Source organism: Puma concolor, chromosome A3 (assembly GCF_028749965.1).
Source record: "Puma concolor isolate L17-30 chromosome A3, mPumCon1.1.hap2, whole genome shotgun sequence".
Taxonomy (NCBI): Eukaryota; Metazoa; Chordata; class Mammalia; order Carnivora; family Felidae; genus Puma; species Puma concolor.
Window position 1 is genome coordinate 73,535,900 of NC_141669.1, and position 15,357 is coordinate 73,551,256.

General features: G+C 34.2%; 1 protein-coding gene across 3 annotated transcripts in view; it reads right to left on the minus strand.

Moving 5' to 3' along the window:
• Positions 1 to 372: 372 nt before the first annotated feature.
• The window catches only part of FOXN2 (forkhead box N2), a 68,306-nt gene continuing 53,321 nt past the window's right edge, over positions 373 to 15,357 (minus strand). For all 3 annotated transcript variants that reach the window (XM_025931923.2, XM_086701147.1, XM_086701146.1), the window contains exons 5-6: positions 7,725 to 7,793; positions 373 to 4,886 (exon numbers count right to left, since the gene is read on the minus strand). In XM_025931923.2, coding sequence (XP_025787708.1) covers positions 4,363 to 4,886; positions 7,725 to 7,793 — 593 coding nt within the window. In that variant the 3' untranslated portion in view covers positions 373 to 4,362. The remainder of the gene's footprint in view (positions 4,887 to 7,724; positions 7,794 to 15,357) is intronic.

Here is a 15,357-nt window from a genome sequence, read left to right on the forward strand (position 1 = left end):
GCCAGAGTGGGGGAGGGGTAGAGAGAGAATCCAAAGCAGGGTCTGAGCTAAGGGCTCTATCTCACAAACCTTGAGATCACGATCTGAGCTGAAATCAAGTGTCAGGTGCTTAACCTAAACCGACTGAGCCACCCAGGCACCCCAGGGAGGGAATAATTTAATTAACACTATTTTAGCTTTCAAAATGATTAAGATGGCCTGTAAACACTAGAAAAAAAAAAAAAAAGACTTAAACATTCTGAATTTGAAATTTTATTTTTCATTTGTATGACCTTCAACTTTATAACACCAAAATGGAAAGGGTGTGTGTATGCAGAAGTATGACCACTTACAACTACACTACCCACCCCTAAAGAACAGAGAAAGCAAAAATGTTATAAAACAAGGTTTATTCTGCAATACTTTATCATAATGAATTGCATCTCTTTGGTAAAAATAAACTTTATAAACATTTTAATAATCAGAGATTAGATACAAAAACTAAACATCTGTTAAGTTGCTTTTAATATGAGCAAAGACTGGCAACTGAGAAGTGGTTCATTTGTGACTGGTCATCTACTGGCAGTTATAACTCAAACTCAGGGCAATTTTTATGCTACATTAGAAAAGAGGATAAGGAAATCAGTTCAATAACTCAAATTTCTTGAATGAGAAAGCATTCTTATACTTTCATTGAAAAATAAATAATAGTTACACTGAATTGGCAATTATACATTTTTATACACTATAGGATGGCAACATAATACTTTAAAATTAAGCACTTAGTTTAATAAGAAATGTACAACAATTTTAAAAACAAATTTGATAATGGCACTGGCAGTTAAATGCAAAAAAAAATGTGCTTTAAGAAAAAGATGGCAGGTAGAACATTAAAATACTCTAAATTTGTCTTTCAATAAATATTTTGAATACATCATTAACATAGTGAAGTAAACTTTGTTTAAATCAAAGCTTACACATTTTGAACTAACAACAACAACAAAATAAACTATAAAGTACGTGTAAACCAGAAAGCCTCAAAGTTTCTTAATTAAATGCTGTAGTCTTCACAAAAGGTTGTTAACTTACTGTAGTATTTAAGACAAAAGTCTTTACAGCTTTGTGAAGTATTCACATCTGTTGCTTAAATTGCTGGGAAAGGCCTCCTGATCTACCAAGACACACACATTCCCTCCTTAACACTTTCTCTAGCTTTGAATTCGTCCTAACATATATTTAACTGACCGCCTCCTATGAACCCTTTACATAATGCCTCAGAAAGTAGCAGAAGAAAATTTATATTCTAAACCTTATTATATACAAGGGGATCTAAGTTAAGAGAAGTCATGCTGGCTATAGGGAGGAAAGGAAAGGCTCAAAGGTGGAACAAAGAGATGATCCACCAATAATTCTTTCCATGAATACAAGTAATGTTTTCTTTCTCTGAATCTGAAAGGTAAAATAAAATATTAATGAATTTAATAATATATTGCACAAATAAATTTCAAAATCTATATTCAAGAAACACTGATTCTATTTGGGATGTGAAGGATGAAGATAAATTGTGCTGAGTCAAAACTTTTACTAGAAATCTATTATAAATGGGAATTGGTTGTAACAATTTATATCAATATAAGGCAAATTATGTTAGCTTAATTCACAGTCTTCAAGTATGCTGGAATATATATAACCTCTCTGAAATTGCCAAATTTTTGCTATTACAGTAAAATTTCTTATGAATATATTAGAAATATAATTTCTAGTACATAGGACTGGAAATTACTTTCTTTAATTGGGTGGTGATTAGCCATGTTTTTACCTCAACACATCTGAGGAATGGGATCATAATACCTATGAAAGTAATAATGGGAGAACCATAATTAAAAAGGTACTTTCTCTTTAAAATAACTGTCTTGGTAAATCAGCAAATGGAGTGATGCAATGAATTCTGTTTAAGAATTAAGTGTAAAATATTGTGTGACTTCTTCCTATTCACTTGTAGTACAAAAGTGTTTATTGTCCTTGCTAGTGAAGTTAAATTTAACTTTTAAATTTGCAGGAAGAGCACATGAAGAGGGAGAGAAAATCAAGTTTAAAGTATTACTGTTATTTATATTAAACCAAAATAATTCTGAAGATCCCTCTTAAAGTAGGGACAACTCAACTCTCCCCCTCCTTAGATCATTTTCCTCTGCTTTCGAAGAGTAATTACAAATGGACAGGAACCAGAGAGATTATCTGTGGTACAGAATTTCAGTAGGACACAATAAACTGGAACCAGATCACTGAAACACTGTTACTAAGGTCTATGCAGAACAGTTTCAAGATATTGTTAGAATGATATTGATAATCTGTGTACTATTTATACTGTGTAAAGCATTTTTTGTGTGTTATATTCATTGTCTACAGTAAAAGGTGGTAACTTGAATTAGCCATTTTCTGTAGATGTGACATATATGAAGAACAAAAACTGCAAATATCTCATCCTGCATACTTGAGGACTATTTTTTGTTATCAACAAATTAAAAAATTACTATATTTCAACAGCACCAATTCTATTAATGTGGCTATCCAGGTTCAATTACAATTAACATGGAAACAGGACAGATAATAGTAATGTTGTTATCCCTGGCTTAAAGTTTTGCCAACTGAAAAAGATGTTTTCATTAGGCTTCTCACTTGACAGTTTTGCCCAAATAAAACTTACAAGTCAAAATAAAAATATTTGTCTCTTAAAACACACACACACACACACACACACACACACACACACACACACACACACACAATCCAAGAAAATGCTTTAGTCATAGAAACAGCTGAAAGTAACCATCCCAAATCATGAGCCTATGCGTGTACGTATGTATGTATGTATGTGTGTGTGTGTGTGTGTGTGTGTGTGTACGTACATGTATATGAAATTATCAGAAAGTGAAAACAAGGTCATTGTTATAAAACAGAATGTATGTATCATGAGATAAATTGAACTTTTGGAAAGTTGCTTCCACCACTGTAAAAAAATATATATAATAAAGTTTAGTTTTATTAGTATCTTGTGTTCTTTCTAAATAATATATAAACTATAAAAATGATATGAAAAAAATGTCTTGTAGAAGCAGATTTGATCAAATACTTAAAATGCCTTAGTCAATGCACATTTGGAACAGCAATATAAAATCTTTTAGCATGGAATAAATGGCACATAATATGTATTATATGGTCTCCCCCAAAAGATGTACTATATAAGATTAATTTTGTATAAATTTTAAAACCCCTGAATGTACACTGTCTGTACAGTTTTGTTAAATCCTTTCAATTTCAATTACGAATACATACAAATTTAATTCATACAAACCCTGGAGAGAAGTTTTTTCCTAAAGGATCTACTACCTTTATTTATGACGACATATGTAGTAACTATTCAAAATGTTTTTATTAGATTACACTCCATTCCTACTACAAAATTCTCAGAATGCACTCCACTTAACAAGCAAATAAAAGATACTCTTATTGCAAAAAGTGTGTCAAAATGAGTGTTAACTCCATAACACACTTTATGGCTATATCCTCTGATTGGATTGTTTCTACTCAACAAATATAGCTAGTGGCTAAAATTCAAACAATGGTTACAAAGCACTTTGGGAACAAACAAAAGGCCCCAATAAATGTTATGCAATATTTGAGAAGTAAAAAAAATAAATCAAAGATAACACTGTAATAGGAATTGGAGTGTTCTTAGATGAAATTATGCCACAAACCTGCCTTTTCTAAATCTCAGAACTCTTTGCTGTACTTTCTGCCTATGTAAACAAAAGGAACTTTCTAGACATCTAGGACCTTTTCCAATTTATACTCAACTTTGTCCATGCTTCAACAAAAAGTAATTAAAAACCAAAATTAAGACAAAAAAAATCCAAATCTCATTCTACTGGACTGCATGTGTCCAGAGAGAAGTACATGAGAAAGACATCAGCAAAAATTTTAGCTGGATCAGCAACTACAGTTAATTACAGATTGGAAAAGAAAATGAAAAAAAGTCACAGAGTTGCCAATTCTTCCACTTTAACATATTAACAAAATAAAAGATTTTTCCTTCAAGTTTTAAGACAGAGGTTGTGGATTTTCTTATACAAAAATTTCCAAATCTTAGAGACACTTATCACAAAAATTATGCTTTTAGGACTTGGCATCGTATCTATGATTGGGCATGTTCCTAACAGCAATTATTTAATAGAAATTAAAACAAACATTTTGAAATAAACAATTAGCACCCCTCCCAACCCTCAAACAAAAGAAGTCCATTATGGCTTTGATATCCCTTATAAAGAATTAAGTAGATGAGTATTGCCACACTTTAAAATAATTTCACACTAATAAGTATTTCTATTTCCTCCGCTGCTTTTGATTTTGTGTCTTTGCAGTACTTATTAGGGAACCCAGACAGGTACGAATTCCAGCAAGGTGGAGCAGAGATCCAGCTGCCTCTTTGAGCTCCTCATCAATTTCTTGACATAACTGTTTACGCATCTTTTTGCCTGGCTGCGCTTTATCAGAGGTATCAGCACAAGCCTGTGACGCATAGCCACTGTCTCCAAGAGGATCATCTTCATAATCAACATCTGTATCTTCTTCACTGTGAAATCCTTCACTGCCATCACTTCCCACATGGTTACTCTTTGGGATAAATTCATATGACTCATCCACAGAGGATAGAGAAGACACGCTAGACCTGGATGCACAGCGCTGTGCTGCCATGCTACTTGCACTGTAATTGTGGTCTTCTTTTGGATCAATGCTTGTGGCTAACGAATGACTCTCTTGCAGTCGCATAGTACTGGGATGACCGAATGCATTGCTGTAACTCCTCTTTTTTTGCATTGCTGTTTTAAGAGGAAGAGGCTTCTCACCTGTTGTAAAGAAAACATCTATCGATATAGGTCAAATGCATTTGATTGCAAGAACAGGCCATTTAAACTACTGTATCATTCCTGAATAGTAAGTGCTTTATGTTAGTAATGTTTTATAGGTTTTTGTTTGCTTGTTTCTTTTTTTATGCAGACCATATCATCCTGTAGGTATTAAGTTGAAACATTTATTTTATACAATTTTTTAATATTTATTTTTAAGAGATAGAGCGAGAGCAAGAGCATGAGCGGGGTGGGGAGCGCACACACACAGACACACACACAGAGAGACAGAGAGAGAGAGAGAGAGAGAGACAGGGGGGGGGGGGAGAGAGAGAGAGAGAGAGATGCAGATTCAGAAGCAGGCTCCAGGCTCTGAGCTGTCAGCACAGAGCCCAATGCAGGGCTCGAACTCATGAACTGGGAGATCATGACCTGAGACGAAGTCAGATGTTTAACCGACTGAGCCACCCAGGTGCCCCTAATTTGAAACATTTTAAAATCACTTAATGAAATGTCTTGACCTTTCCATCAAAAATATAATTATTTTGAGCTGCTTGTACAGAATGCCTCAATAAGAATGTATCACACTGTTTAGCTAACCATTTCCTTATTGATATTTAGGTTTTCCCAATTTTTCACCACTATGAAGAACTGCAATGAAAATCCTTCTGATGCTTTTTCTTACACGTATGCAAATATTTTTCTAGGATACTAAGAAACAGAACTGTTAAGTAAGAGAATACACACATTTCAAGTTATTATTAGTATTTTTTTAATTGAAGTATTATAGTTGACACACAATATTAGTTTTAGGAGTACAACATAGTGATTTGACAATTCTATACATTCCGTAATGCTCACTATAAGTGTAGTCACCTATAGAAAGTTAATACATTATTGACTATATTCTCTATGCTGTACTTTTCACTCCGCTCTTATTTATTTTATAACTGGAAATTTGAAACTTCTTAACTCCCTCAATTAATTTCATCCATCCCCCCACCCTCCTTCTCTCTGGCAACCACCAGTTTGTTCTCTGTATTTATAAGTGTGTTTGTTTTTTGTTTGTTCATTTGTTTGTTTTTTAGATTCCACATATAAGTGAAATCATATGGAATCTGTCTTTCTGTCTGGCTTATTTCACTTACATAAAGCCCTCTAGGTTCCTTTAGGTTGTCAAGAATGGCAAGATTTCATTCTTTTTTATAGGTGGGTAACATTTCATTGTATATATCTATCACATCTTTATCCATTCTTGTATCGATGGACACAAGTTGCTTCCTTATTTTGGCTATGAAAATAATGCTACAATAAACACAGGGATGCATGTATCTTTTAGAATTAGCATTTTTGTTTTCTTTGGGTAAATACCCAGAAGTGGAATTACTGGATAGTATGGTTTTAGTTTTTTGGTTTTTTTTAGTGTTTATTTATTTATTTTGAGAGACCAAGAGAGACCAGGGAAGGGACAGAGAGAGAGAATCCAAGGCAGGCTCTACACAGTCAGCACAGAGTCCGACGCAGGGCTCAATCTCAGGAACTGCATGATCATGACCTTAGCTGAAATCAAGAGTGGAACGCTCAGCCAACTGGGCCACCTAAGCACCCCTACTTTTAGGTCTTTGAGGAACCTCCATACCGTTTTCCATAGTGGCTGTACCAATTTGCATTCCCACCAACAGTAGGTTCCCTTTTCTCTACATTCTCATCAATACTTGTTAGTTCTTATCTTTTTGGTACTAGACATTCTGGTATGAGATCTCACTGTGGTTTTGATTGGCATTTGTGATTGGTATTTTCAAACTGTCCTCTAAAATGGTTTTATGAATTTACATCCTACAGTGTGTGACAATATTCAGTTCCTACAATTAACACCTGATATTATCATGGACAAGAAAGTAGTATACCAATATTGTTGCATTTTGCATTTCCCTGACTTTTAGACAAGTTGCTTATCTTTTCAAATGTGTATTGTCCACTTTATTTCCTTCTTTGAGACTTACCTAATTCATATTATTTTCTTGGCTTTTCTGTTGGGCTTTTTACTTCTTACTTGTAGAATCCTTTTATATACATATACTAGGGTATATGTATATAAAAAGGGTTCAATATTAACCCTTTGTTATATACATAGTAAAAAAAAATGTTCTCTCAGTGTTTTGCTTGGGTGACTTTTCTTACAGCTATCTTTTGTTGTCAGAACTTCAATTTTTTTTTTAATTTTTTTTTTTTTTAACATTTATTCATTTTTGAAAGACAGAGAGAGACAGAGCGCAAACGGGGGAGGGCTAGAAAGGGAGTCACAGAATGCAAAGCAGGCTCCAGGCTCCGAGCTGTCAGTACAGAGCCTGACGCGGGGCTCGAACTCATGGACCGCGAGATCATGACCTGAGCCAAAGTTGGCTGCTTAACCGACTGAGCCACCCAGGAGCCCCATTCAAAATTTCGACATTTAGTTAAATTTACTCACATTTTCTTTTATGGATTTTGCACTTGTATCTCAAGGGTTTTCTTATTTCTAGGTTATAAACATACCTTCCTATATTTTCTTATCTATGGCTTTCATTTTTACTTTTAAATCCTCAAGTTTAATTTTTATACATGCTATTAATTTCTTCATTTCTTGGTCCATGTAAAAAAGATCTATCACAATATTAAACTCAATCTCATAATTTGCTCACATAAATTAAAATATAAGACAAAGTGATTCAGATGAAAACATAATTTAGTTGGAAAAAAACAATTTTGCCTATAACATTTAAATACTTTGCATTCTAAATTACATTTGAAAAAGCACTCACAAAAATGTATTTTAAGAAGAAAAACAGGATTGCTTACATTCTAAAATTCCTTGTTCTATAGAAGTATTTAAAAGCATCATTGCAGTGGCAGCATCAATATCAGATTCTGAAAAAGGAAACCAGTAAAAATATTAATGTTCTTTATAAAAGAGAAGCTATTTTAAGTATTTGCAAAGGTAACCAAAATTCAGATGTGGTGCATATTCTTTTGCTTAAATACACACACACATACACATACACATTAAACAAAATGAGACACATTATTCTGCAATTTGTTTTTGTTCACTTAAAATTATGAACAGTTTTATGAACAGTGTTGAATGAAGGAAAACTGCAAGGTACTAGAGATCATAAAATTCTTTATGATTTTAATAACTTTTTCTTTCCTCTAGCTTACTTTACTATAAGACAGTAATAACTCATAACACACAAAATACGTGTTCAACGACTGCTTATGTTATCAGTAAGGCTTCCAGTCAACAGTAGACTATTAGTAGTTAAATTTTTAGGAAATCAAGTTATACATGGATTTTTCAACTGCATAGAGGAAGGAGGCAGGGGTCAGCACCCCTAATCTCCACATTTTCAAAGGCCAACTGTAATTAACTAAAAATGTACACAAAGACATTACTTTTTAGCATTTAAAAAATATCCTTACCTGTGCATATGTGTGTGCAGTTATGAAGTAATGCATTAATTGCATGCTAGTTACAGGAGTTAAAAGTATATGTACTTGGTCAGTCTAGATCATGTGAATCTACAAATGCTAAATGAATAATTATTGCTGGCACAAAAGTATTAGTAATGTTTTTAATCATTATATATGAGCCTACAAGTACTATAGATTTGTATAATACATATGAGGGCAAAAATAATTATAGATATTCCATAAGAAAAATAGGCTTTAAAAGGTTGAGAAAATCAGCAGATCTACTCCAGATAAAGTCATTATGCTCTCATATCTACTTTTCTACTGAAAGTTCCTCTCCATCTTGGTGATCTATTATTCTGAATAACTATAATTAAATAAAAGTGACATGATACAATCTAAACGTGAAGAAAAAGTTAGAAAATATTTAGAAATTTTAAATTATAAAGGATGTTTAAAATAAGATTTGGATTTGAAACTTCCCATTTCTACCTCAAAGTCAGAAAACTTCTGTTAACCCAAAGTTTTCCATTTTATTTGTAATATCTAATTATAGAGTTATTCTAGATAATAAGGTCATAAAGGTATTGACTTGTCTTCTCCCCAACCTGACTATAAACTTAGTGAAGGCAGAAAAGGTTATTGTTATGGACTTTACCAAACAGACTTAGGTAAATCAGAAGATGGTTGTTACAAGGGAGCACACAATACTGTAGTTCTTTCCCCTTGAATAAACTGTGACTTTGTGAAACACAAGTCTCTATATGAACGCCTCCCCAGTTAGACTGCCAGCTTAAGGTAGGAACCCATCTTACCCTCTATGTTCCACAATGCCTGTAACAATAGTAGGTCCTTGATAAATGTGTAAATAATAAAGTATAAGACTTCTTTATCCTCCTTTCTTTAGATTAAACTACTACCTACCACCAAATTACTAACTAACGTTATCAATGGGCTTAGCATGCTCTAGGCATTAGTAACTCATCTAATTCTCACAACTTTATAATGTGGGCACTATTAGTATATTTCCATCTTAAAAATGAAAAAAAAAAAAAAGAAAAAGACACAGAGGGGTTCTAGGAATGATAGAGATGGGACTTGAACCTCAATAGTCTATTTCTAGAATCCAGGCCTTCAATCTGTACTCTATCATCAATCCTTAATACTTACTAAGTATCCATGACTAGAGTAGGATTCTGCAGAAATTTACAGAAGATACTGGAAATTCTCTATTCTGTTACTCACTCAATAAGTTGAGTGCCCTGTTATGAGCCAGACATCATTCCAGGTTGTGGGAACACAGCAAAAAAACAAAACAGGAAAATCCCTAACCTCTCAGAACACAAAGGAATAATTAAAACACAGTATGTCACAAGGTGATAAACACTAGGGAGAAAAATTAAGAGGAAAGGGAGATAGAGAGTGTTGAGAAAGGTGGTTGCAATTTTAAAAACAGAGGTTAGAGAAGGTCTCAACAAGAGGCAACAGTTGAGCAAAGATCTCTGGGAGATGAGAAAAAGAAGCCATTTAGATATCTGAGGGAAAAGTATTTCAAGACAGAAAAAACACTAAGTAAAAAAAAATTTTAATCATATCATAGCCAAAAGGATAGCAAAACAAAGATCTCTCAATTCTCATCTTTTAAAATGAGACCTGACTACAATTTGATAGAGCTCAGTATTCTAACATGTCCCTGAAGAAAAAAAAGTGCAGACTCTAGCCCATATTGTATCTCTGTGTGAACTGGAAAAAAGCAACTCTGCCTCCAGGTGAATGCTTCCCTGTATGAAGGCACACAGCTTGAAGACTGGAGTGTGGGTTGAATTTCAGACCCCACTTACTGTCTCAGCCAGATGTCCTTGGGCAGGGCACATCTTGAATGGCACTATGTAAAAGCCCTACAGAGAGATTCCTGCTACATGAAATAATTTTTCTTTTAATAAAAAAAAGGTCTATCTCGTTTCCAATTTTATTAAAAAGAGGCGGGGAAGGGGGAGGTGGTGGTGAGGGAGAATCTAGCACTGAAATACATTATGATGAGGAAACAATTTCAGGACATTTATAATCTTATAAATGAAGTACCTGTAAAATCTTATCAAAAAAAATTAGTGTATCTCTAGCTTAACCTCCCATAGTAAACTTCCATTAGAATTCAAGGAGTCATATTTCTGAAATATAATACCTAAAATAAAGAAAATTGATGAGGCTTATCCTGACAACATAAGAAAATTGCATGAACACCACATTTCTTTTCTCAATTTCCAAATATTTAAAAATGATAACAAAACTAGGTATTATTTCTGTACAGTAGGACAGGAAATGTGTTCCTTAAATACATTTATTTCTTGTATAAATTAAAGCCAAATTAATTTGAACTCTCCCACATGAAATTAACTTTATGAAACCAAAAACTTCTTTGCAAAAGGATTTTATCTGTATCTGGTTTGGTTTAGAACATTTGTAAGTGTGCTTACCATAATGCCTTGCCAATTAATTCTGGAAAAAAAAGTCTAACTGCAAGAGAAATGACCCAAAACACTCAGTAATCAAGAATACCTGATTATCAATGATTTGTCCAAGGTACATTCTTGGAACAAAAACAACAAAAACACTTTACAAATTTTACAAAAACTTTACAATTTTAATTTAGAGTACCCAATCTGTTTTGCTATTAACATTAGACTGAAGACTTACTTATTGTCACAATTAAAAACACTTCACAATGTTACTTTTTCACTGACAATACTTCACACCATTTAAAAGGTAGCTGTGTTTTTAAAAAACATACTATTAGCTAGGTTATCTAACATGTCCAGTTCATAAAGAATAAAAATCTGGTGCTCCTATAAGGTCTTTTGTTTATATTTTCTGGCACTATTTAGATTAAGCAAATAATTAACTTCTAGTTGAAAGTCATTTGTCATTAGTCATGAGAGCTATCCAAATAGTGATTAAAAAAAAAAAAAACAACTTAATTCAAAGTCTTATTATTTCTTTTTTCCTTCATAGTTCTGACTGGAGTTCAAAACCTGCTACTGATTTAACAACTGGTTCAAATAAATTTCCATCATAAGTGTTAATTTGTATGTCCTGGCTTATATTTCATTAGGTTTGATGCTGGGAAATTATGAATGATCATTCAGAAAAAAATTAAAAGACACTAGGTTCAGCTATGTGAAAGTGAGGGTTTTTGAGAGAGAGGGAGAGAGAGAATCCCAAGCAGACTCCACACCGCGAGTGCAGAGCCCAACGTGGCGCTCAAACTCATGAACCAGGAGATCATGACCTGAGCTGAAACCAAGAGTCGGATGCTTAACCGACTGAGCCACCAACATGCCCCGAAGTGAGGGTTATAACACATTTCTGTTCTAACAGACTAACACATTTCTGTTATCTGATTCTCAATTCATTTGCTTAAGGAATGCTATGAGAACAAAAGAGGCAGAATTTAAATATTTACAAGCTCAGTAATAACTATAAGGACTTATTGGCTCTATCAAAACTAATATACACATTTAAAGAGCATCCAGAGAAGTTGTCTCTTGTGATTCTTTAATAGAGGAGAGCAATTTTGATAAATTGCTGATACTTTAAGCTGCTTGGGCCACTGGTTTACTTTCATTTCTATTAAGATACAAATTATGCTGATTTGCGACCTTAAATTTGCCCTTAGATTTGCACTGAGCCCATAATATCATCATTAACTGCCTAAAGTTTGTATTTTCTTGTAGTATACTAGTGCTTAAGTAGAAATACTAAAACTTACTAACTAGAATGTGAGTTCCATTTTTGTCGTCTTTGTTCACTAATGTATCCTTGGTACCTAGTACATAAGTGTGCTCAATATTTAAGTGGATGAATTTATTCCAAACCCACACCAAACCAAAATACTGAGAAAAACAGGTTTTGAGACCTCAGTATGAGATTCTTATGTCTCCTGCCGCATTATACAATCCTGTAAACATAAATATTGGCACATAAAATTAGTCATTGAAAGGTGAGCAAGAGATACTTTAAACAAACTGCTGCACCTACTCTGGATGACAGTGACTGTTTCTCAAATTCCTATGCCTAAATAAGTTCTTCTGTTGCTCTTACATATTTTAAAGGTGGCTATAATTATTAGTAAAGATGATTCTATGAAGTGATAGATGAATATAATATTGGATTCTAATACTGGAACTCAATGACACCAAAGTGATCTTTACAAAACACAATACTGACAATGTTGCCTCATTCTTTAAAGCCCTTCAGCAGCAACTCAGGCACCTCATACATGGTAGGAGTGCAGGTTCTGAAATCAGAGTTTCTGAGTTCTTAGTATGCCATTTACTAGTCGTGTGGCCTTGAGAAAGTTACTTACTCTCTTCAAACTTCAATCTCTGTACTTGTAAAAGGAAGTAACAATACCTCAAAGAGTTGGAAGGATTAAATGAGATGACACATTCAAAGCATAGTAAGAAACTCAGTGCTAACTAATGTTATAATTATAGGAAGGAGTTCAAACTCCTTACTCTAAGTAAGTTCTCCTTGATTTGGCTAATGCTTGCTTAAACTTCTTCATTTGCTTTGCCCATGCTAAGTGATCACATCTACAGCTACTGGACCAAGGCTATCCAATCCTCTTTTATACTCCTAGGCTTCAGCCAAACTCATCAGCCTGTGGTTCCCAGCAGATACCCTCCAACAAGGTCAAGTATTCCCCCAACTTTTCAGGTCTGGCTCAAGCACCACACTTTGTTTTCTAAGAGGCCTTTCCTAACCTACCTCTAAGCTTAATTTGCCACTCACTTCCTTTTTGTCCCAGTGTACTCTGCATAATTCTTATCAACCTTCTTCAATTAAACTGTATGGTTTTTCAGAGCAGGGCGTGGGTCTCTTTCAACTCTGCATATCTCAAAACACCCATACATTGCTTGGCACCATGTGGGAATTCCACAATTACTTATAGAATAAACAGTTGAATGTTTAGTCCCTTTACCACTGTGTTTTTTCAAACTTTTCCCTAAAAATGATATCAAGATAGAAAAAAATGCAAATTTCCTCAACAGTCTATCAAACTACCCTAAAGCAACCTGATTTATATATGAATTTTCTCAAGTTTTTGTTTGGTCTTATGTTTTCCTCTTAAAACTCATAAGAACTGTACATTCTATTCCAGGACAGACCTGCACTTGTTTCAACCTAGAACACCAAGCACCCTTCCCACCAAGTCCATTATAACCAGGCCTAAGACTCACCAGTATAGAAATGGAGGGAAGTAAGCTGTTAGCAGCACTGAAGAGATGATGAACCATATGCATAAGTCGTTAGACGAAGGAGAAGTGCCTATGCTCCAGTTATGAAAAACTGGCTAAAACTAGCAAGAGAAAATTGTGGAAGTGTCTGCTCCCCAAAGGAAGAAGCAGAGTTAGGATGGGATGGCATAAGAGCAAGAAGAGATTCTAAATAAACCCAGAATTCACAAAGAAAATGTTCTCAAAATTTGCATATGAACTGAGCTTGAAAGACTAAAGGTCAGAACTTATTGAGATAATAAAAAGATGCAGTTTTAGCAATGCCTACATGTAAAGAGAAAGCACATTTGTCCATGCAGGGAATGAGAAAACAGATACTTGCCTTATGTTAAGTCAGAACATTATCTGAAGCAAACATGTAACTTCCTTGCAGAGTTCTCTTGAGCTTTTTCATACTCTTTCCCTTCCTTATTTTTACAGACCATCTTCACACTGCTTCCTAGGCTTGGTTTAGTGTAGTTCCAAAGAGCCAAAATGTGTCTGATACAACAGAAGGGCTTTTGGTCTGAGGATTTCTGTTTTTGAATGTCATAGAAATGTCTCTAGGCCCCAAAGCAACAATGCTAGAAAACCTTATGTTAATACATCACTAATTTATAATATTAACTATGAGAAAAGGAAAAAACTACCACCTCAGAATTTTGATATACTTCTAAAAAGTCATCTACAAAATTCTGAAAATTAACTTGTTACCTTCTTAAAGTTCTTTCCATTTAACCTATAAATGAAAAATTTTGAACTATATTCTAATCCAGGGGTTGGCAAACTTTTTCTGTAAAGGGTAATCAAATAAATAATTTAGGTTTTGCCAGCAAAGAGGAAAAACCAAGGATACAATACAGAGATCTCTGTGGCAACTATTTAACTCTGCTCGTGACAAATTTTCATATGCCTTGAAATATTATTTTTATTATTTTTCAATTATTTACAAATATAAACTCAGAGGTTATACCTAAATAGGTGGTGGGCCAGATAGGGCGCAAAGGCCAAGGGCCCGAAGGCCAAAGGCCACCTCTTTTGAAGTCTAAGACAGACCTGAAAATACTGATAGTATGACTACGAAACATTTTCCTTTTTTTTTTTTTAATGCTTATTTTTTGAGAGAGAAAGAGAGAGCGAGAAAGGGAGGAGGGGAGAGGCAGAGAGAGAGGGAGACACAGGATCTGAAACAGGCTCTAGGCTCTGAGCTGTCAGCACAGAGCCCAACAGGGGATTCAAACCCACGGACCTTGAGATCATGACCTGATCCAAAGTCAGACACTTGATTGATGGAGACACTCAGGCACCCTGCAAAGTATTTTCGTATTTCTTTCCTTCCTTCCTTCCTTCCTTCCTTCCTTCCTTCCTTCCTTCCTTCCTTCCTTTCCTCCCTCCCTCCCTCCCTCCCTCCCTCCCTCCTTTCTTTCTTTCTTTCTTTCTTTCTTTCTTTCTTTCTTTCTTTCTTTTCTTTCTTTCTTTCTTTCTTTCTTTCTTTCTTTCTTTCTTTCTTTCTTTCTTTTCTTCCTTCCCTTCTTTAATATGAAATTTATTGGCATATTGGTTTCCATACAACATCCAGTGCTTATCCTATCTTCCTATTTTCAAGAAAAAATATACATAAAAGGAAATGAAAAAAAGAGATATACAACAGTATACACAGTATGAGCCTAGCATTTGGAGAAAAAGTATGTGTGTATGTGTGTGCATGCATACATACATATCTACTCATACATAAGGGCAAACAA